General features: G+C 34.8%; 1 protein-coding gene across 4 annotated transcripts in view; it reads right to left on the reverse strand.

Annotated features, from left to right (window-relative positions):
- Positions 1 to 1674: 1674 nt before the first annotated feature.
- The window catches only part of LOC105326856 (transcription factor SOX-5), a 46004-nt gene continuing 22599 nt past the window's right edge, over positions 1675 to 25079 (reverse strand). For 3 of the 4 annotated variants that reach the window (XM_011427078.4, XM_011427075.4, XM_011427076.4), the window contains 8 exons: positions 17761 to 18250; positions 16403 to 16439; positions 6337 to 6854; positions 6048 to 6216; positions 5767 to 5937; positions 5569 to 5674; positions 5118 to 5260; positions 1675 to 4754 (listed from right to left, as the gene is read on the reverse strand). In XM_011427078.4, coding sequence (XP_011425380.1) covers positions 4504 to 4754; positions 5118 to 5260; positions 5569 to 5674; positions 5767 to 5937; positions 6048 to 6216; positions 6337 to 6854; positions 16403 to 16439; positions 17761 to 18246 — 1881 coding nt within the window. In that variant the 5' untranslated portion in view covers positions 18247 to 18250 and the 3' untranslated portion in view covers positions 1675 to 4503. Of the gene's footprint in view, positions 4755 to 5117; positions 5261 to 5568; positions 5675 to 5766; positions 5938 to 6047; positions 6217 to 6336; positions 6855 to 16402; positions 16440 to 17760; positions 18251 to 19002; positions 19158 to 25079 lie in introns of those variants that run through there. The other variant, XM_011427077.4, reaches the window with a different exon arrangement.

Consider the following 25079-nt stretch of genomic DNA (forward strand, 5'->3'; position numbering starts at 1 on the left):
TAGTTTAATGTGCATGGAAACTTGGAAGAGTTTACTTAATTGGTTCAAAAGTAAAAGTCAAATATTAATTTTATTTACAGACAGAGGAATATAAAATATGCCACCAATTTTTAATCTCCATTAGCATGACAGTGATGTAAGATAAGGTGTAGACTTATTGATCTACACTGTGTACCTATGAACAGAATCTGCTGAATTTATTTAATGCAACCAGCTTTGAAAAGAAACTAAGGTAGAAAAAAGAATAGTGTATGTAATATCAGCTTTCATTCTGAGAAAATAGTATTGATGAAATTAAACACAAATAAGCTGTGAAAGGAATTCCAAGAAATGAGAGTGTCAAGAATTATTCAACTTTTTTTTTTTTTGCCTAGTATTCTAAATAGACTTGGATTTGGAGTTATCTCTCTTATCATGTAATCTGCGATATTGCTGAGGTTTCTAAAGATCTTAAAAACAACAAGGTTTTCTTCTACACTTATAGCCCATATGAATCACCACAGAAAGCATTATATTGTTTAATATATCATAGGTATTTACATCCCTCTCCCTGCATCTCTCTTCAAATATCCTTAATATAAAGTGAGTAAAATTACATAAATTATTGTTATTGTCCGACGATACATTGCAAAGATGGAACAGCCAATATTTTCATCCATGAATTGTCTACTAGCTACAATTATTTGGAAGTCTAGTGTTTGTTTGTGCAGTCCATGCTCTCAATGTAGCCATGCTTTCTTCAATCACGGAAAAATCAAGACAAAGTCAACCCAAAAAACACCATTAATTTGTTTACACATTATTTATTATAATATGAATTTGAATAAACATGGCAACTGACTTACCAAACTGAACACTGCCTCATAATGCTGTTGAAGGCTTTTTTTTGTTAACATTGAAGGAATGTGTATGCTCATAGGTGAACAGTTTAAATATTCAAATTTAATCATGAATCTTTTACAAATTTAATAATTTAATTTGGTGTCGTCAGATTTCTTAAGAAATTAAGGAAACAAATACTGAGTGAAATGAATATTCTCTTATACAGTAAAAAATCAGTTACATAGTGAAGTTCTAGGGTCCAGTAGATTTAATTCGCTATATTCGAAATACATTGTATCTTTTTTTAAAAGATTACGGCATTATAATAAGTGAATTGAATTTGAAATTCAATGATTTCTTGTACATGCATGGCTACCCTAAGTGCTCAGTGGGGCACTAGATAAAAGACTATTCTTTTAGAAACCAAAATTATCACATTGGATAATATGGGGAAATAATTCTTTCAATCAACAAAGTTAACATTAAAACATTTAACACTATGAAGAGTTCATTATGTAATCATAAATTATGTAAGTTTTGTTAATCTATTTTTTCCTCTACAATCCAAAAATTAATATTTCATCCGAGTTTGTTATAACTGTAAAATTTTGTCCTGATTTGTACAAAGTTTTGTTCAGGGCGTAAAGAAAACTTTGCTATATTCATGATTTCACTGTATAATTATTTGTGTTCTTAATGAACAACCTTTACTGTATATTTAAAGTCTATGAGGACAATTTCTGCATTCATTCAGTCAGTAGCAACCATTTTCATCATCTGTCCTCAATAAATTGAATAGTTAAGCCAAGAAATATTTAAACTTTCACATCAAACAAAACAATAAAAGTGAAGTTCAGTTAATAATCAGTTTTATTTCATTAATCTGAAGTCACAAATAATCAGAATTATCAAATCTATAACTTATCTACCATGGCTAAATATTGGACGAATTCATCGCATCAGTTGTATGTTAATTTGTAACAAAGAAAATAATTGGTCAGTACAGATGTTCTAGGTTGGGACCACAAAGGTGGTCGTACAATTGTTAATGTAGCCTTTTTAAAGGCAGTCATCTACTATATGGTAAGAATATTTCGAGTACATGTACCGTAGTTTATAAAGATTTTACCCACAAATATCATTTTTATAACAAAAAAAAAAATGCATAGGGCCAAACTAACAAAGGCCAAGTCTGGTAACATTTTCATTTTTATAACAAATATCGTCCTGATATTGGACAAAAAAAAAGAAAGAAAATTAAGAAACAACTAAAATATATCTGACAAAAAATTTCCACCAGTGTGACAGAAGAATAATTCCACTGCTTTTATCACTATGACTAGCATATTTCAGACAAGCACTTTCAGGGGGTACCCCTCACAACATCACAATGAATATCTATATTTAATGATGTCTCCCTCATTAACATTCACAAAATTCAGCTGGGGGAAAAAAAATCGACCTTGTTATGATTTCATGAGCATTGACCCATTTATCATCAATTAACTCTGATTCTTGTTCCCATACTTTTTCTCCCCTTTTTTCACCAGAGAACAAAGAAAACTTCTAAGAAGAAACTGAACACTACTGGGGCTACATGTACAGAATTCCTCGATTTATACATATATAATGACTTGGGTATACTGTCAGCTTTCATTGGAAGACTACTCATGTCATGTGACCTCTAGAGACATGTCATGTGACCAGGGTAAATTTTCTTGCGAAAAAAAAACCGACTAAAAAAAAAGAACGGTAACAGAATCTACAACAAAAACATAAACATTGGCACGGAACATTATTGTTGGTCAGATATCATGAGTACACGTACACCTAAGCATATCCCACGAAATACAAAAATCATTTTGCTATTGAATGCCAATACAGTGTTCATTTCAAAAGGATAATTGTCGGTTTTCATAAATAACAAATAAAAAAAAGAGACCCAGATTTCATCATAAAAAAAATGGTATAAGCAGTGTATTACTTTATTATGGCATAAAATGAGCAAATGAATATATAAATAAAGGGCTTTAAAATGTGTTCTGTCTGTCACAATAAAAGTTGTTTATCATTAACAGAAAAATTACATCAAAAGTACACAATACTAAATAAGGGATCGACTTCAGGCCTAAAAAGTACATTAGGAAGTTTAAAAGGCATAGAGGGGTCCAGCAGAAGTCAATCAATTAAAGCGACTTCTTTATTATCCAAAGACCCAACATCTTCAAGACATCTTAATAGCCAATTTTATTAACAATAGGTTGGGTTGACAGGGGCATATTTTTGAAGCTTTGTGAAGAAATCTGTAGGATTAATATTATCCCTTCCATTATCCTAACCAAGGATTTTATGCTTAATAAATCACTGTTAATGTGTGTTTAACCTTAGATATCAACAATATTCCTGTAATGTATTTGTGAAAGCTTTGAAAACGGAAGCCCATACAAAATGGCATATAAAAACCTACTATTACTTGCGTCTTTCTGACGTGGATCAGATTTGCATGTCCTTTTATGCCACCAAAAAGACGTGCAAACAATTCATTGACACTGGAATATGGTAAGATTTATAATGAAGCCAACTTAACCTTCAAATGTCTGTATTATAAATGTCCAGCTTTTTAATTTCAATTTTGTAAAATGCATGCACAAGTTTTTTAAATTGCTTTTTGAATTCTGTTTTTGTGATAAAGGTACAAAAGATGATTAAAAAAAATCAAATTAAAAAAATAAACTAGGTCCTAAAACAAGTTTTATTATAGACAGGGGTATGACAAGATGCAGGAAAAAAACAATTTTTAATGAACAATAGATAAAATACGTCTCGACAAATGGAAAAATGCGCACTTTCTCAAGGAAACATGAGTAAAATGACAAAAGGAATTCTATTTTTGTGTCTATAACACTCCCAGCAAGGGGAAAAATTAACACAATAAAACCTGGATGACAATAGTTGGACCCTGTGTGGTTATATGCTCGTAACAGGCAGTGCATGAACAAATGGATTTGGTCCTAACGTCGAACTTCCTTGACTATATTTCTGATGTATAATCGTATATAACACATGAATAATAGAATAATAATAAAATTTATCTAACATTAATAATAATAATCAATAACATAATAGTATACAAAAAAAATTGTCCCAACTGCGGACGTCGTCATAGCAACCATATCCTATACATGAAATAAGCACATTCTTTTACATTTGCGTAATAAGCTGTTTTTGCTCTATTTTACAAGACAGCACTAAATTCACAACAGAGATATGTGGTTACAGTCCTCTAGCATTCATTGGTAACTCCCTGTAGTGTTCTCTACAAACCTGTCGTACATATATACATATATATTTACATGCAAATAACTAACAGAGACGACCTGTACAAGTCTAGATTTAAGTGACTCTTTTGAGCACCAAATCAAACTATGACTGACTTGCATAAAACAAGCACAAGACAAATTTGCGTAGATGTGCACACACAGTGGCTTCACTCTCAATAACCGAGAGCTGATCCCAAAATGAGAGGACATTTCTTGTTGAAAGTCTCGCTTGAAAAGCGTCTTTATGTACACATTTAAACATATATACAAACGGCATCACTTGTGAACAAAGTTTGAAAAAAATGCTGCCATTTTTTGTTCAGTTTATTCCCGCCCTTTATTGTCCTGGAAGTTTTTCAGACTATGACATAGCCACATGGGGGTGGTTCATGCTAGTGTTGGATACATGATTTGAATACGGCACGGAATCGAGGCTGTTGTCTGACGATTGGTCCATCATATCACTGAGTTCTTCATCACTGCAATTATCTAGGTCATCCTCCTTGTTGCCAGGGAAGCCATTGACGGACGAACCGTTTGCACTTGTGTGGATCCCATTGGGATGGAGAGAGGGTCTTGAAGGATCATAGGAGGAAGAAGTGCCATTTTCGCCTGAAACACAAAAAAACAATTATTTTTTGTTTAATTGGCTCAATGATCAAGTACCTGTTTTTAAGAGATTCACAAAAAATATTGTTCATTTTGCAGACTGGGCATACTATTCCTGCAATTATATCAATTGATTTGACAATTGGCATTTCATGCACATGATTTAGTATAACACTGCATTGTTCAAAAACCAGTGCTAGATATTCAAAATTTCAAGTAGAGTAAAATAGATTGGAAGTATCAATTCTGATCCATTATTGATTCAGTATTAGAGAGTCGTGTCACCCCCTGACACCAAACCTAGCATCTACCAGCTCCGAAAAGTTGAGCCACTCTTGAGCCCCCCAATCCCTGATATCCACTCACCCATGAGTCCTTCCACGTAAGTGGTGTGGGAATCCCCATACCAGACTCGACGAATATCCTGTCTGCGGGACCTCATCAGAGCCTTGTATTCGGATATCCTCAGCTTTTTACCATCCACAATACAGGTACGTTTGGGACGAGGCCTATAATGGTAAAAGTTCAATTGTTTTTTACATTGGTGTGTCATATCCAAAAAACTTCATTCGTTGGCAAAGTTACTGATTTTGCCAAGAATGGTAAAAGTTCAATTGTTTTTTACATTAGTGTGTAATATCAAAAATACTTCATTCTCTGGTAGAGTTTTTGATTTTGCCTATAAATGGTTAAAAGTTCAATTGTTTTTTACATGAGTGTTTCGTATCACAGATACTTCATTCACTGGTAGAGTTTCTGGTTTTTGCAGTACATGTACTAATAGCTTGAAATCAGTAACTGTTGAAATATCACTTGCCTGTAGCGGTAATCAGGATGCTTTTCCATGTGAAGTTTGCTGAGCCGGCTTTGTTCTTCATAGTATGGCTGTTTCTCTGCATTGGTCATGGCTTTCCATTTGGCACCTTTAAAAATAAAAAGACCCAGTGAAACTCTGTGTCTATAGCCTGTATGCCAGTTATCCCCCTTAGACTATTGCTCTCTTCTTTCAGCCTACCTAAGATTTTGCTGATGTTAGAATTGTGCATATCTGGACATGCTTTTAGGATCTTCCTTCTTTCCTCTCTGGCCCACACCATAAATGCATTCATTGGTCTCTTAATATGGGGTTTGCCTGCTTCATTCTTTTCTTTCTGGGAACGGATTATTTTAGCACCAAACATTTTTCCTGCAAAAATATCAAATAAAACTCCATTTAAAAAATATGCAGGAAAATGGAGAGAAAAAAAAATAAAGAGTTGGAGTAATATCAAGGTAGTGGGTTTTCTAAGATCTAACCTGATTGGCTGTCTTCTGCTGAGCTCTCTGACCGCTCCTTCATGGCAGACATTTGAGGGATGGAGGACATAGCAGCGTGGGAGTAAAGGGGGAGGGGCAGCCCCGGGAACACAGGGCCGGTCATTGAATGAGACAGCTGACGTGCCAACACCTCCTGTACCATTGACTCCTAAAACAAAGAAGCAAGAAAATTTGTCACTCACTTGATAGGAAACCTATAATAGTTTTCAGTAAACATTTCATTTTTTTCTCCTCTATTTTTCCATAGGTGAATTGCAAGTGAATTTACCTTGTCGAGATCTGGATGTGATTTTCCGTTCATCATTCCATGATGACTCATTCCACTCAGCATTGATGTGACCATTGGATTGGCCATCATAAAGGGATACTGTGGAAAACCCAGCGGCAGTCGGATTCCTGATCCGAACGGCCCGATCTCTGAGGTGGGGGTGGTGACCGGAGAGGCCACTTGACGTTTGCTGTGAGCGTGGGCTGGAGGTGGTGTCTTGGTGTTGCGATCTTCATGTTTCTCGGGCGAACAGAAAAATTCCTCCATTTTTTCAATTTTGAATCCCCTGGGTTTGGTCAGATTGAGAGGGATTTCCTGATTCAGGGGGCCACCCCAGCTGTGGGGGGAGGTGGCGGTGGGTGGGCTCCCCTTTCGGAGGTTGGGTGAGGGTTGAGATCGTGGGGAGCCATGGTGGTAAGGGGAGAGAACTGGAGACAGCTGCTGTGGTCGACTGTCCATACTGATGGGGGATGAGCTTTTGGATGATGCATGGGAGATATTGTTTTCACTGCCAGAGACTGAAAAACAAAATAAAAATGAAACTCAGTGACATTAGACCCACTTGAGCATTTGATTTTCTCTAGATTGACATGAATATCTTTTTGTCACATTTAAAATATGAAAACAAAGGGATTTCCTTCCTATTTGGAAGAGGGATAATGGCTTCTATTTAGTGTGTGGTCTGTTATCAAACTATATCAACACCTTGCAAGTGGCCACTTAGAAAAGAGGGCCTACCAGAAAACCGTATTGTTATTATCTATTCTTGCCACGGAACTTGAAAAATTGAGGAAGAGAAATATGCATTCCCTTGAATTTTCCCAGCACAGTTATGACAGCTTCCCCAACAATAAAAAAACAGTAGACAAAGATTAATCATTTTTATTTTTCCCTGATAAGATATTGCAGTCTAAGAAACCAGAAGTATGGAACATAGCACTGGGTACATTAAACTGTGATGACTTTACTATAGGCAGGAAACATCACACACACTGCTATCTTCTGTTGGGAATGACAGCAAAGCTGTAATTAGGGCCTGCAAAAACATGATGATTTTCTGCTTAGATTTGGGTGTGAATAGCAGCAATTGTGATCGGTATCAGAAAGCGATCTCCTGTACCATTTGTAGAAGAGAGGAAAAAACAATTTATTTCTGTCTGTGCTGAAGTGTTAGCTTGACCTTCGGCTTCATCACTCAATCTGCACACCGTGTCAGGAGGGGGAATAACTCTGTCGAAAAACTCCACTGCCTGGTCATAAAGGAATCATTACAGTCACTCCGATTTATTCTCAGCCTTCGACCAAAAATAAATTTCACTTTATCAACAGTCAAAAAAGTCTGTTTAATAGGCCTCAAAATGAAATTTTAATGCAATTCTTTGTGTAATATGATAAAATGCAAGTTTGTGTAAAAAGAGAAATTTTTATCATAAAATATGCTTTTTCGTTAATCTTGATCACAGGAATTTTGGGATCATAAAATTATGCAAGTAACTGATATTTCAGCAGATAATTTTGAGAGAGTGAAGGACTGCAATTGAGTAACCCCCTATAAAAGATTTGGGGAAGATTTATTCTCCAAAAGTAATCTGAGGACACCTTCCTCAAACAAGACTCTCAATAAAAAGGCTGCTGTTACCATCTTTGCCAATTAAATGCTAGATTTGCATCCCTTTTCTGCCTTTTCAGATCCATCAGACAAATTGATATTGGCAGAATTTACTCTTTACTTAAAATTCCATTCAGACCCCAGTTAATCTATTACTATAAACTATAGATTCAAACTCAAATGGCCATTTTGAGTGGAAAATATAATAGATACTTTAAATTTAACTTTTAAATTTTCTTGGATAGAAATGAATAGAATATTAAAGGCTCTAAAAACCTGGGACTGTCCACTTTTCAACACTTGTCTCTCATCCTATTGCATTTCTGTGCGACATTCCAAATCTCAACCAAAAATCTGAGACATTCAATTGCAGCACACATCAATGGGTTTGATACTAATCTAATTGTGCCTGGAATTACAGCTAAGTGATGAAGGAACCTATGCTAACCATTCAAGATATTTAACTTATGCCATTTCTCCACACACCAACGCTTTGGCTCCATAGATTACGACCAGTAGGGTGCCCCTTTGCAACAATATACAAGGGACGTTTCTTATGCATATATATCTTTTCAATTTTACAGACAACTGATTTATGATTGAAAGATGGGAAAAAAGGAGATTGAAAAAAGAAAAAATCCGCTTCGTTTCAAAGTCGCATCAGATCATTTCACTTGTGAAGTTTATCGCGGGATTGATATAAGCAACAATGGGGTCAGGACTTGCCACGACAGAATTTGCAAACTTCTTATAAAATCTATGCGATAAAGCTGCCCCTTTTTTTTATTTGTGGTGATGGAGATAGAATCTGGCTTGTTATTTTGTTTTACAAGGATTCCTGAATAAGTATAATCAATTTTTTTCATCTGTTATCTCCTGCAGACAGACAAAAGGCAAAGCTGACAATATCTTATTTTCCTTCCCTCTTGTGTTACTGTGAAACTTTTATAAAGAACAGAACACTCCTTGTTTATTCATACAACGCATTAAAAGTTTTTTTTATAGTTAATATATGTTGCTTGCAATCTGAATAATTTATGTTTTGTTTTGTGTTAATTATCAGGGTTATAAAATACTCATAAATTGAAAACTATTACCGGTAAATAGAATTAATCACTGCACAGAAATGTTCTGTTGTAAAAGTAAAAAAAAAACAAAAATAAAAGAGAAAAGTAAAGAATAAGAAAATAAATCTTAGTATAATAATTAATTAATATTCTAATTTTCTATTAACTTTTAGTATCAATTACTACTGATTAAAAAAGAAAATAATTGAATTTTCTGATAATTTCTTCTGTATTCCTGACAGAAAAACCCATTAAAAACATACCAGTAAAATCAATTAATTATTCTAGGTTTTATGGTATTTATGCCAAAAATATATATAATTATACATAACACTGTGAATATTATAAATAAATAAAATAGTTGATTTTAAATCCTGCACCCTACTGTATATTATTAGGTTTTTGTACATATCTCTGGGTCTCTGTAATCATACAAACCAATTCAGCCTGCAGTCTAATTAGGAGGACATTAATATGGCTGAAGTGGAAGAAAACAATATCAACAATGACTTTTTCTTCAAAATCTACCAATCTGGAGGCAATTTTCAGAAAAATATTCTCCACATGCTTGAGCGACCCGAAGCTTTGTTCTGAGGATAATTATAACTGCGCATTAAGACACTGCATGCTTCTATACGGTCCAGGCCTGCCGAAGTTATTATCAACTTCATGTGTTCTTAATATTTCGAAGGGATGTGACTAAAAATTGGTGGCAAGTCGAATTCTTTCAAGAGACCCTGCACCCCTCGCTCACACCTGCTAGTGGTGAATTCGCTGGCTTTATAATTCATTATTTTCACAATGCCACCAGAAACTTATTAGCTGCTCCGGCGTTAGTCATTCAGCATCAAAGACATTGTGCAAATTAATTCTGATGATGAACTGTTAAAGAAGTAGTAAAAAGAAATAGAATCAAACTCCTCCGCTCGCGCTCTCCGTTTGCTCTTACAAAGGAAACTGTTAGTCTAATCAGTGCTTATACTCGCGATATATAAAACATAAAATTTGTACGGACAGAATATCATCATCAGCTGGTGTTAACTGACATTCTAACCTTCCTATTCTCAAATAATACGATTTTCCACACAGGTGAACTTAAACGCAATCAAAATGCTAGAGAAAATACGTTTTTAATTTAGTCCTCATACTTTGTTATTTTTTTCTACAGGAAATGGACTCTATAGAAGACACTGAGAAGCCGTCTGGGTGAACAGAGTGAAACAATCATTTTCTGACAATTTCATTGTCAGTTTGAGAAATAATACTCTATCAATTCAACAAAGCAGCAATACATAATACACGTACAAAATGAACAACACATGTTCCTGGATTTCAAAACTGAAGATTCCCCATCCCATTGGTCGCTCTTGAAAACTTGAGCACTTATCGTTTTACATAACAATGTAAAACTGCACAAAAGTAAAAAAAAACCAAAAAACAAAAATAAGAAACACTCATTCTATGGGTCAATGGTGTGACTCGATATCCCATTTTTGTCTTAGAGCAAGAAAATGAAAAAACATGATAAGGGAATAAATCTAAGTTATGCAGAGTTCATCAGTGCCATAGCTGCCATAGAAAATGATATCTACTGTGGATTCAGAGGAAATTCACGCCTCATTTGCAATCAGTTTCCATAAATTACTGAATTAGTTATGTCACTTTTTTCATATTTAAAGATCTAAAGAAAAAACACAATTTGGCAGAAAAACTGAAATATTTCACAATGTATCACTTTTTCTACCGATGCGGAACCTAACTCCATACAATGCCTGAGGAAATCCGCCCAAAAAGAAAGACAAGATGTCGACTCAATAATAAGTAATACTGACTTATTACAAAGCACCTGGTCCTTATGAATAACCCGAGATGGGAAAAAAAACGGAATTCTCAAATCTGAACAAATATTTCCACATCATTAAGATAACATTATCTTTTAGAAGATTTGATAATCTTATCAAATTTGGCGCGCTATTGTCGAAACGAGAGTGTGTGTGGCTTTTGTTTTAGCCTTTTGATGAGAAGGCGGCACAAAACACCGTCCCGAGCCCTCTTTTTGCATATAGTTATCATCATTGTAAGATTTTCAAAAAGGCAGTTTTTCTTTTCTTTTCGCGATATGACCACTTTCTGCAGGTGTTGAGGCCCTCGTTACTGTTTTTTTGGCTGATAATTGCCGCTGTATTTTTTCACCCTTGTTTTGTGCTGGATGGGATGCTTTTCTTTCTTAGATGCTAAAGTGCAGGAAATGATTAAACACTTGCTAGGACACATGCCGCTAATTTTCGATTTTCTTATTTCAAGGGACTTGTAGGCTGGGACAGCCCAGCCTCGTGTTTGCGCTTGTTATTCATAGTAATATACTTTCTGGGGGTTTCCTGTTTTTCCAATTACAAAGATATTGTTGATTATGAATTTTGATAAACTCAACAGAAGCAACCAATTACTCCTTCTGTGACTTATCAAATGATCTTCTAGACAGCACCCAAAGCATTCAACTTGTCACTATCCTGCTCCCAATACACCACAAAGTACCAACAAGTCTCTTGATATATCATTCAATTAAAGATTCTATAGAAATTGTTTGAAAAATCCAACCTCCCCCCACCCCCTAAGTTAGATATGAAAATACATTTTTTCCTGACATGAGAAATGGCCGATACTTGGCTATCTCCAAAATGGCCCTAATAAAAGCAGAGAGCCCGGCAATCCTTGATCCTGATTACCAATCTTTTTTTTGTTTTATGCAGATTATTAACAGTTCAACAAACACAAAAAACAAGCCATTCCCCAAACAATTTGCTTTGGCTACAATAGCTTGAGTTCTCCCTTTTAGCATGCTTCTTTACACCTAATCTTCGCCAGAGTGAGAAAAACATATGGCAGAAATATAACAATTCCCCCCTAATCATTGCAAAAGCACCAGGCAGAAAGCGTATGTGGGTGAGACAGTGCTCCTGAGCCCTGTCCTGCTATTGTTTGGGGGAAGGAAAACAGTTTTGGGGTGCACAAGAAAAGAAAATAATGAGAAAACCTTAATATGTTGTACCCTTTGCCCCCTGGGACTTTCTGGTACAAATGAAGTTCATTGGCTAAATCCCCACCAAATATATTGCTGTAATCTAAAGAATGATTTCAAAAAGTACTCATCAAGCCATTTTCTAACTGTAAATGTAGTCTGACCATCTTCATTGTTACATTGACATGGAGGGTAGATAGTAATACTTAAGCAAGCCAAAAGCGTTTAAGAAAAATGGAAACAAACTAAAAATCCCCTTTCAGAAAATGAACAAATAGGGTTTCAGTGTTTCTCCTTACAAGAAAAAAAAATAAAGAAATTAAGTTTCTAGTACTTACTCGGCATTTCGGCAATTTGTTAACACTCCAAATACAACTTGAGAATGAAAATTTTTATATGAAACTAAAATTTCAAAAGCGAATGAAAAAAGCTGTTTGAATTGGTATATCTCCTGGACTATTATGGTGTGTTTAACAATGACCATCTTCAGTATCACTTGTAAAATATCCTTATTGTTTAGCCTTCCTTGTTAATCCATCCATATACCGCTATATACGCTCCGTACAATAGAGGGGCCCCAATCAACGCTCTCTTAAATCAAGGGGTTCAACAGGATGCGGTGGATGTAATAAATTGTTTCCTTTACAATAATAATAAAATAAAATATCTCTTTTTTTTCCCCTTAAGCTTGGCACCAACAGTATCATCATACCCCATTGTACCTGCTGCATTGAGTAAAAATAAGGGGGATAGTCTTACTCTTCAGAGGAATTGTAAGTACACAATGTGTATTGTTTGCGCCACAGTCTGCTATTGTTGTATCTGGTCTATTGTTACCTGCCCACCATCACAATATTGCTAAACAAGGCACCCAACTGGCCAATTACCCACCCCTCATTGTTCTCAAGTTGTCAGGCCGGCTCAGCCTTTAGATTAGGTGACAGTCGAACTTGAGCAACCTTGCATACCCTATCATCATCTTGGGTAGCCATACATCAGTTCAGAACTTGATATCTCTCTGTTCTTTTTTGAGGAGTTGATTCCCTATTTAGAACTATCAAAACACCTACACAGAAATATTTTTGAAGTTTTTAAAGAAATATTCCCAATTTTAGAACTCAGAGTTTAAATTCCAGAACTTTGACCAAAAAAAATTAATAAAAAGCAAGCAACTTGAATTTTGATCCATTAAAACTTATGACATTTGTAATTAATGATCTAATTAAATAATTTTTTCCTGATTCTAACCAATTTTTCAAAGTGTTTGTGGTTATCAAATTATCTTTGGACTTTCCAAGCTGATCTTGCCTGAGACCATTAGGAAGTACTTTTTGCATTAGGAACAAGGTCGCTCCCACCCCAGCCAGAGACAGGGACTCTTCTCCAAGACCAGGACACAAACTCAAGTAATCCTGTTGTGTTCACATGACTATCCCATCATATATAGACTTTTCTCTCTAGTAAAAGAGTTCTCTGGGTCATTCTACCTTTCTACGCCAAGGAAGGCCTTGTTTGAATGGTCAATAGAAGTATCCAAACTTCAATAGAATATCTTCAATGTATATTGTCATCTCACCTACTTGAAAGGGTGAAATTTTTCTAATGGTGTTGGTCTTTTTAAGTTATCTACAAGAAAAGCCTTTTGCTCGGTACTGAGGCTATTTTGGAAGAACACCTCATGGGTTAATTGCTATGTGGGTAATTCTTACAATAAAGCGTTTTATTTATATTTTTTCCCATTGTTTGCTAATCAGCTCGGAATGCCACACTAAAACAAGAAACAAAAAGCAACAGTTTGCTGCACCTGCACTTGTGCAGTATACTTGAGATCACAATGGCTATTAAAGTAGAGTGTAGTTCACATTTTATCACAGAAGAAAGGGAATACTGTTTTTCGATTTAACAATGAAATGCCAAGAAAAGAATTTTTTTTGCTGCAACTTATTGATAACCTATTGTCTAGAGGCCAGCAAACAAGAGAGCTGTTCAAACTGACTCAAACAAATCCAATATTCACTTTTGTTTCAAAAGCCCTTAATCTGAAATTTAACACAAGTGATTGCCATATTTGTTCATCGGACCTTGCTAAGCTGACATAAAACAAAAGAAGGAGGCTGTTGTAGCACCACAATGGGGACAGACAACAATGCCGGCATTCACGCCGCTCGTAAATTCTCCCTGCCTGGCATCATTACAATGTGTAAACTTTCAAGTTATGGGGTATTGTTTGAAGTAGATTTGCGGATATGTTTTGTGAAACGACCTTTAGTGCAGGTACCCTAACCTCTCCACGATTATTTCGCCGAACCCGCCTCAGCTAAACAAAGTAAATGGATAGGGTCAGTGAGGAACACAGAACAGAATTTTAATTAAAAGACATAAAGCAGACTTAGATATCAATTCAAACACAAAAAAGGTCCACAAAGCAAATCATGCTACGAGAGTTTTCCCCATTTTTTCATTCCGATCTAAGCATGTAGACCTTTCTCTTACTGATGACTTTTCTATAGAAGTAATATATCGCCCTGCCGGCACCTCTCAATTGAACCCACTAGGTATAATCAGGTATTCTGTAACATTTTATCTAAGGTAAATTCACTTTCTTTGTTGTTTGGAGAGTTGGAGATAACCTAAAAGGTTAGACATGCATTCTCTTGAACTTGAAATTTCAACAAAAACGGGGGAACGCACAAAGTAGCCTATTGTATGAATGATATTGATAAGGGCTGAAATTGTAGGTGCCAATGCCTTATCCATAGGCTCTAATCAATTGGAATTGTTTGGACATTGATAAAAAGCTTTATTCCTACAGGATGCAGAAAAGAAAAGGATTACATTTGCACCCTAAAACTACCAAATGTTCCTCTTCTGCCTTTCAAGAACCCGTGGGTAAACTCTGGAGTACCCTTCAGTTTAATCAAACTTGTACACTGAGAGTCATTGCAAAGCTCCCTGGCTCCTGCTATATCCATCCACAACAGGGCCTTCTGTTGGGACCCTGTTGACAAATATAATTGTTCTGCTGAAATTCTGGCATTACCTGGCATTTTCTAGCATAACACAAAACATGTGGTCTGACGTTCACCCTGGCCCCCCCCAAAAAACAATCATCACTGTCAAACTCCCGAATCATAACTTCCATCCACACGCTCCTAAACACACTCAATTAGCAGAAATCCCAGTCTTGCACTCCACACAATGAAAATCTCATAACAGAAGGAGAGAAATTTTTACTAGTTTTTAGCAACATGGCATTTAAAAATTAATTTTTTGCATTGTTCGAAAAAAAAAAAAAAATTCGGAGTGAGAGAGTGAGAGAAAGCCAATGTGAGCATCTGTTGAATTGTGGTTTGTCTACAGCCGTGGATTGTGGGAATCTTTATGAAGTGGGGGCCTTGCTCTTCTCAGAGTGGCACGGTTCATTTCTAATTGCCTTCCTTCACTAACAATAATGAGGCATCAAATACCTTTGTCTCTGACAGGGTTTGAAAAACTAAATGCAATGAAACAATGATGAATTTGCTGTTAACAAATGCACTCTTAGGCTGAAAGAACCGCGGTTTTCTAGGGGAGGTTTCCACATGCATCCTCTTTCTCACTTTTTTTTTCCTTAATGTAAATTACTGAAAAGCAAGTAAACTTTAGCAGTTTTCTAAAAAGTCTCCCACCATAAAAAAGACCCCAGACCCCACAGACAATTACAAAAGGCTCTTTTCATCATGGTGATGTTTAGGTATGGAGCTTTTTGATGTGGCAGAGATTCGGCCAATGACCACTCTCGAAACAGTTTCAATCTGTTCTGTTGAAGATGGAGACGGCTGGGGAATAATTAGTCGGTAATATCACGTGGATTTGTCAATGACTAAAGTGGTAAGAAAAAACTGTTTAATTCCCGACATTTGTTTTATCAAGGGTGATCATAATTCTCTGCGAGAATCAAAATGACTGCAGCACCATGGGTACAGACGATTAAATCACCAACTTCAAAGCCTGCACTAACAATCAACTATACTATCATATTATGTTGCCTTTCTTCAAAATAAATTAACTTTTTTACCATTATTATTTTTCCCCAAAACAAAGTCTTAAGTTGCTTTGAACCTTAAAAATATGGGTTGGACAGCTGAAGACATTACAGTGTGTTGCTTGTGTGGGGATTGATCTTGGTATGACTATAAACAACATCAGCACATCAACGTGCACTTGTAGACATAAAAAGAAACCCCTCTCAGCCGAACAATAGGGGGCAACAAACAGTCACTTTCAAGTCTATTTTTCCCAGCCCCAAAACACATTTTTTCCATTTTTAAACCCTTTAATAACAATGCTTATAATGATTGTAAAAGTGAATATAAAAAATTAATAACTTACTTGGCATTTTCTTGTCTTCTGTGTGATTTATGGAACTCTGTGAAAAGGAAGAAAGAAATTGAGCCTGATATAGCTTTCTAACAGGAATACAATACTGAAATTATGAAGTGTTTCTGGGTGCATATAGTAATTGCTTTTTAAGAAGTGGGTAAAAGTTCAACAGTTAGGTTTTAAGTAATTGACACATGTATCTATCATTAATATGTAAAAGGTTCCGTTTGATTCACTGAATTTTGTTAAAAAGCTAAAAAATTGTGAAAAAAACTTGGTAAGTTGGTCAACCATACCGGATACTTTTAAAAATATAACAATAATTGACATTCTGATTTGCTGATTCATAACAGTTGGTAAGTGTTATGGAAGTCTCATAAAACCACTTAGATAATTCAATACCAATTGGCAGAGTTTTATATTTGAACATTAAGAATATTATTTAATTCTCAACAAAGAAGCATTAAAGGGACATAACTGAACCACACAAAAATCTAATTATCTCCCACGATTAGGATGCTAAAATCTGTGGTACATGACAAGTAGTAAATGGGGGAGATCTTTCTCCTATGGTCGTCTTGTTCTCTTGATAAAGCAGAAGTACCTTTCCATGTTGTTCACTTAACTTTGAAACAATCCAGAAAATCAGATAATTTGATGGCTGGATTAGATTTTAAACAATGGCTACAGTTCAATTATGAGTTCCGTGGCGGCACAACTAAATGTTTTTCTCTACAACTGCTAGAGTTTTTAAAGATGCATAGTAACTATTTTTATAATTCCTTAATGTCCACTTAATACCCTTAAAAATTTTAACTTATGGTAAAACTTGCTTTTTTATTCTAAAAAAAAATCTTCCAATTTGAAAAAAAAAGAAAGAAAAAACCTGTTTTTAAACTGATGTAGAACATATTGTTCTTGTCAAAACAAAGGGAGATCGTGATTTCAGATGATCTAGCTTTCATCGATCACCAGCGCAAAAAAAACTTTGATTTTATAATGACTCATAAGTATATCAGTAAATAACAATTGGAATCTTTTTTTTTCTCAGTTTTATCAAGGAGGGAGAAAAATTCAACCAGCTTAATACCATTTCACACAATAAATGCATCAATACTCTATCATTGATAAATTAATGGATGAAAATTTGAGATTTGGAGATCCGTACCTATAGTGCTCCATGAAATCTTATTATTTCTAAATTTTAAAATTTTAAATACCTGTGTAAAATACCAGCATGTATGCAAATGTTTAAAAATTAATTATCATGAAACATATTTATAAGGGTCAAGTAGTTAAATGATCATTCCTTCATGTAGTCATGAACAAATACACATATAACAGAAGTACTGAGATGACAGCTGTACCTGTTTTTGTGTGGACAGATTTTCCTTCAGGTTCTGGAGTTGAGCAATCATCTCACTGAGTCTCTGCTCCTTCTCCGTGAGACTGCCATCACTCAGCAACACCTGAATGCTCTCCTTCACTTTACTGTCCTCGTTCATGTTGTTGTTCTCGAGCTCGCCAATGTCCGTCTTGGAGCTCAGTCGTCGTAGAACACTTTCCATGGATTTACGCTGCAGTCCCAGGCTGGACTTTGTTGAGAGGTGATGATGAAGTTGATGGGGAGACAGCAGATCGAGCTCGGTGTCTGAGTCCGAATCTCGCCTTACGCTCTGGAGGATTCGTTGTTTCTTGCTCGCAGGTCGGCTGCTGGATGAGTCTGAGTCCTGATTCTCACTGTCAGATTTGGTCACTATGTGCAGACTGGTCTCTGTGTCACTGTCACTGTCTACTTCACTAGTGCTGTCTTTTGGCAGTTTGGTTGGAGTATTTTTTCGCTTTGAAGACATACTCCTATAAAAAAAACACAAAAATACTTTCTATGAATATGGATTGGCTTATCTTTGTAATAACTTAACATAGGGTGAGAGGTTATGCTAAATTCCAACAAATTCAGCATATTTTGCAGAAACTGTCACCATATCACTTTTTTTTCAAAATCTGATGCCCTAGTGAAAATCTCGAATGATCAGTGACTGTTTCTTAACAGCTGGGATGTAGAGGTTATCATCTCTTGAATGTGTTATAGTAAAATATGGAGCTGCACTTCTGAAATTTCCCAAGGACTTGCAGAATGTCAAACCATAAACAATGAGGCTGCAGCACAACACTCCTAGTGTTTTTCTCCAAAATCTGAGAGACTGGGAATCTTAGATTAGATTCCGAGAACAAGGAATGATATAAACAAGAATATAGGCTTACACTGCGACCCAGTACAATTTCAATATTAGATTGCCATTGGAAAATTTTAAAGAGCATTTGTGAAGAAACTATATCAAGAGAACCTTTTTTTATCAACACTACGCATTACTCTTTAAATAAATACAATGCATATGATTATAACTAAAACTGAAGTTTGGCACGTAAACCACTTCATTCATGATGAAGGAAAAAAATAAAAAAATATGATTTATTCAAAAATGATATCATATTCCCATAAGGATAACATCAAATTCAGAAATTACATGTGAAAAATCATTTATGAAAACACAAAAAAACCCTAGTTTTGAATGGACTCTATTTAATTTAAAAATAATCATGCATACCTGATTTTGCTCCAAACAATAAATGCAACCTTCTCTATAAGAGGGTGGAAGAGAAATAAAGCAAGTCTTTCCTGACTGACAATAGACTAGGAAGTGTTTTGTGTAGAAACAAACAAAGGTTGGCTGAGAGTAACACCTTGACTAACTACACCGGGTATTATACATACTTCCTTACTATTCCTTGCTTGCCTCAGGCCTGGACAAATGTATCTTTGTCATCTGTCATTTGATCTGATGTAAGTCACCTATTGATGATCATTACAATTTTTACTTACAGTCTCATGGATTATTTTTTGTGGCTCATTTACAGAAAATTTAGAATATTTTGAGTCATAGGGTCAAAGCATTTAATTCATGTTCTTCGGCACCAGATGTCAATATCTTTATGTCATGTCATACAGAACCCCTGGTATTCATTTTTTTAGTGTGTTTATGATACATATATTTGATTTCTATATTCAAATTAAATTTCAGACTTAATTAAGGGAGAGTAAAATATATAAGAATATAATTTAATTATTACTTTGCACATTACTCCAACACTTTAAATAAATAAAAAAAACAACAATACTTTTGCTACAGAACTACATTTTAACTTCTTTTCTTATTTATTTTAGCCTTTGGGCATAACAGTAAAAATGTACTGCATAAGTATTAGATACTATCAGTCAAATTAAAACAATATTTTTATGATGCGCATAACACATTCAGTGATTTGTAGTGATTGAGTAGGTGTCACTTACAGAAACATTTCTTAACAAAATAAATCTCTTGCAGACCTGGCATTCATATGCATATAACAATGTCCTAAATTTTGCTAAACTGCCTAAATACTTATTTTACTTTTGTCCCAATCTTGAAAACTACAGACAATATTTTGTACGCCAGGTAATTTGTTGACTTATAATTAATAATTCCTCTCTGACTGTACCTGCACCCTTGTCATAAACTGAATACATGAATACCCCTGTAAGACAGATGTGTAATGGCCAGAATATAATTGATTATTCATTAGCCCTCTTGTGATGGAATGATGGATCTGCTGGTGGCCAGTTATACATTTTACTATCTTTTGCTGGCCTTGGCTAGGAAAAGTCCTCTCTTCTAGCTATTGCTTCCTGATTTACATGTACCCTTCTTTGTAAGCTGTAACTGCTATTGACTGTTCCTAACCACTCAACATGTATAACAACGAAGTTGCATGTTAGTACAAACCCTCCTCTGGCAAAATTTGACACAACTCAGAATTTTGGACTAGCATTAACCGACATTTCACCCTCAATATGTTTCTAAAAGATAAAATATTTAAATACATTAACTGATTTTTGAATTCTTATCAAACTGAATCCTGTCTACCCATTTAAAATAAGATATTAAGTATGTTTTTTAAAAATAAAATGGCATCTTAATTTGATTGTACCTGCACATTTTCTCATCTAAATTAGAACTTTATTATCAAAATGCTAAAATTCTATTGTCAATCTTTTTTTTTAATATCGAAAGGTTAAAATGCTGAAAAGCAATTACTTGTTTTCAAAATGCAACCACAAGGAACCATCTTACACAAGGGTGATTACACAATACTCTTTTGCATTTATTTCTAGACCATAGTTTCAGTCCATTTCAGATGAGAATATTCAACAATACATCTTTTATTTCTCAGTTTATTTTCTGATGCAATCATTTAAAATCAAGGCATTTGTTCGCTAATAAAAATAAATGTGATAAAAAAAATTCTATTCTCTCTGTTGACAAATTGGCATTTATAATGCATTCATAGGAAAATGAATTAAATTAAAGGCATTATCTCGATCAAGTGCATTTGCTCAATAAATTCAAATGGAGACTGACTTTTTTCTTTCAATTTTCAAATCTGGATTTTATTCAAATGTGAAAGAAAATGGTACTCTAAAGTTAGACAAACAATTAAACTGTTTTTTTTATTGACTGCATCATCCAATATGTGCCATTTTAATGGCACTCCAAAGTAGGCCTTTAGGTTATATCTGCATAGTTGTTGATTAATTTTTACATAACGAGACTCCTTCCATTGGCGATACTTATCTAATATTTTACACTTATAATCTGTTATTACATATGAGAACACGAAAGAAAAGTGTTCATCCTGCAGTCACTGACATAAGAGCCCATGTTCCGAATTAGTTCTAAACAGGAAAGACAGGCATTGTCGCAAGACGAAAAAACTGTCAAGTCTCCCGACTTCAAAAAGACCCGAGCTATACTGACTCTTCCGTGAGCCGTGACAAGATTCTGGCATTTTTCTGTCCAGTCGAACAGCTGTAAACATCTTGTTTGCTCTGACAGTTTCTTTTTTTTTGGCGGTGTTGAATTATACAGAATGCAGGAAGGAAGATCTACATTATAGGGGGACTTGCCCTCAAAAATAAATATCCTTTTGTAAATATGACAATATTTGTCCAGTAAACATATGGGGTTCCTTTGCATAATTACACAGGATTGCACTTACACCACCAGTTTTTTTCAGGATGTGTCAGTTGGCTTCCTCAAATAATGATGGTATTTATCAACAATACCTTCCCTCACAAATTCTATTTATTATTACAACAATAAATACCTGGACAAAAGGTTTGAAAAAGAAGAAATGGTAATGAACTCGCATTATTTCTGTTTCATCTTTTTATATTGTTACTAATCAAAAAATCTTGGAGTCTCTATTCTCAGGGGTGGAGACATATTTTACAATACAATATGATATTTAAAAGAAAATAATTCTTCTCGCCTTTTCAGTCGTTAAAATACCAGTCTGTGATGTTCTGACTGAAACATCCAATAATAGACAGTACGAAAAATAAATCTGCGGATATGAAGTTATAAAAACCCTCACTGCAGCTTATTTTTGCCTCCATTGGTCTTGGGGATTTTCAAAATGTTTGTGCATTATCATCTATCTCCCATACAATTGTGCAGATATCTCTAAAAAAAAGTTGCCTCGTCTTTAAAGTAATCAGTGCTAAACCATGGATGAAATTGTCTGGGTGTAATGTATGAATGACAATTACTTGTACTTGAATAAGATTTGAGAATATAAAAAAAAGAATTTATTACGCCTACAATTGAAAGTTTATTTAAGTTTGGAAATTGAAACAAAAAATTGCAATTTTTCAAAAACCACAATAACAAATTAATTTCGAGAAACATCAAAGATTAATTACATATCCCTCTACACATTTTGGCAAAGAGCAGATGAAATGTTTATTTATTTTATACATAAAGATGCTGCGTACACTAATCTTGACACCCATTTGATGGCTTAACGAGATTAAGACTGTTTTTTTGACTGGCTGATGAGCCTCCGAACTTTGGCACACTGACAGAATTGGGTGGGAGGGAAATTGTGCATTCAAATTTTAATTGATATTGTTCTATCAAGCTTTCTCCTACACCACCCAAGAGTTTTGCCTGCAGACGCAAGGAAACAGAGGTATTGGGGAAGCCACTTCAAACGGCAGAAGAGTAGACAATAATGAACGACTAATAATGTGTCACAACAAACACTGGAGTGTGCTGACAAACGACCCGCGTTATCTCACCTGCTCAGGTGTATCGGGGGACGAGAGGATGCAGAAGTAACAGCCTCCAGCCCTCGGTTGCTTGTCGACATTATAAGGTTTATAATATCTATGTTCTAGCTTAAAATCATTGCTTGGAAAAAGCTACTCCATTCTCTCACTAATTTTCTCCTTTATCTACCAGTAATTCAGTATTAAAGGGAATACATATTTTATGTTTATAATCTAAATTTTTTTCATGTCTAAATTTACTTGAAAATTGAATTCTTATGGCTTAGAACATATTTAAATTCAATTCTGATTTAAATTATTGTTTTCTTTCAAATATTTATTAATAGAGGACTTTTCAAAAAAGTACTATAATGACATTGTATTATTTCAATTTATATGACTTACTTCCATAATAATACAAGTACCACTCAACAAGACGCATTCTTTGTGAGATAGGAAGATGAAAAATGTACAAGGCATTTTGAACAGATAACAATAAGGACCGCGGGTCCCCCAGCCCGTCATGTACTTTACAGGCCTCGTAACAATGCTAGAAATTCAAACAACTATTAAATGCAGATAATCTATATAATCATAAAATAATTTAGTCCACTTTTGAGTTGACCTCCCTTCAACACATTCGTGAATCAGCTAAAAAACAATGGGGTGCCGGGAATTATAAATAAATTTATCAGCCCCCGAAAGAAAAGGCAAAAAAAAGGCTAGAAAATATTAGGTGAAATAATAACTGTGTGGGTAAAACAATGGGAAAATAATAAAACAATGTCGCAAAATAATTGAAAAAGAAAACTCACCCACAGTGGACAAACAGAAAGTTTCCTAACATCAATATTCCCCATGAATAGCCCTCGTCAGAAAACAAAGACTTGGACAACAATTGCTGACAAAAATAGGTGAAAAACATTGAATCCCTAACACGACAATATCAAACAGTAACACCTGAGTTCTCTAGTAAATTATGCTTCACCTATTGTTGCGAAGTTTTGAGACAAAGGAAACATCAATTGTGGCTGGTGTATTATTGTTGGTGGCCCATTTCTGTAACTTTGATCAGCATGCAGGATCTGGGGGAACTGTGATCTGAGAGACCGTATCCCCCCTGGGATAGTGGACAGAATGAGAAGAGAAATGGTCACCATTTTCTGTCTCCGTTTTTTGTGGTGACATGAAGGCATCAAGGATAAGGGAGCTCTCCATAGCCTTCAAGCTATTGTCTTTATCTCACTCTTTTCTGTCAGCCCCAATTTTTCTCATTCATACAAAAGAAATGATTAATTAACTTCCTCACCTTTTACCTTTTTTTTTCTTCTCAGCGCTGGATTTTTTTTTTCTCTGGTAGCACATTCGAGTTCTACGATACATCAGGTGCGAAGCAGTTTTGTATAAATTTAACTCCTTATTTTTACAATACGAAATATATAGTCAAATTTACACCAGAATCTTTTTAATTAAAGATTGAAGTGTGCATTTAATTAATCACCTAACTTGAACAATTGATCGCTTTTGCTTGATTGTAATAATGACAAGTAAGGATTATAGATGAAGTATTATTGCACTAATTAACTTTTGATGTTTCACATGGATGATCGGGTGCCCAAGTGTAAATTATATTCTTAGACCCCTACATCCCACTGGAATTAAAGGATTTTTGATTGACAAATAAAATACTACATTGTTCACCTGGGTGTTTGAATTCATCACCAAATTAAAACACAGTATTGACTTTTTTTCAGCACATTTAATGCAACATTAGATACAATTGTGGGGAATTACTAAATCCTCATCAAGTCTGCTATTGGAAATAACAGGATTAGATTGCTGGCCTGAAAGGAATCTCGCTGTGGCTTTTTGACAGGCATAGAATATGGGAGTTTTTTGTAACACAATACAATATTGGTGACAAAACAATGCTAGGCACACTACAGTGTGTGAATCCGAAACCGTTATTTAGTGATCGATTCCTTCATTTAATTATAGATTAAGACCAGTCTTCTCTCCTTCTTTGACCAATTATTTGTGAGCAGAGAGAAGAAAAAACTGTGATTTCCTTTGAAATCCTTTCCCCATTGTCGCCCAATTTAGCAGAAATTAGACAAGAAAGTTTGTGGTCGAAATGAAGCGCATGTAGTGGGGGAGACTCCCTCTCTCAGTAATTTATCGGACTGTCTCAGAAATTCCTCTGGATCACCATTTCATCCAGAATTATTGCAAAAACTCCAACTTAAAGAATTACTAGCATGCTAAAAAATTCCATATCATTTTCTAACGAAATAAAACCAACCTGACAATCCAATTCAAAACAGAAAATCATTATTATTAATTTTCAAACCAAGTTTTATACATATATAAGTAATAATATTACACTTTTTAAATTTTTAATAAGAACTTTTTAAAATTCATCCAAGTATGTAGCTTTTATTTCGCATTGGGAATTCTTTTTATTTCTTTTTTTTTAAATTACAAAATTTGTCTCTTAAATATCAAGAAATCAAGGAAATCAGAAGACAGATGTAT

This window comes from Magallana gigas, chromosome 5, assembly GCF_963853765.1.
Source record: "Magallana gigas chromosome 5, xbMagGiga1.1, whole genome shotgun sequence".
Taxonomy (NCBI): Eukaryota; Metazoa; Mollusca; class Bivalvia; order Ostreida; family Ostreidae; genus Magallana; species Magallana gigas.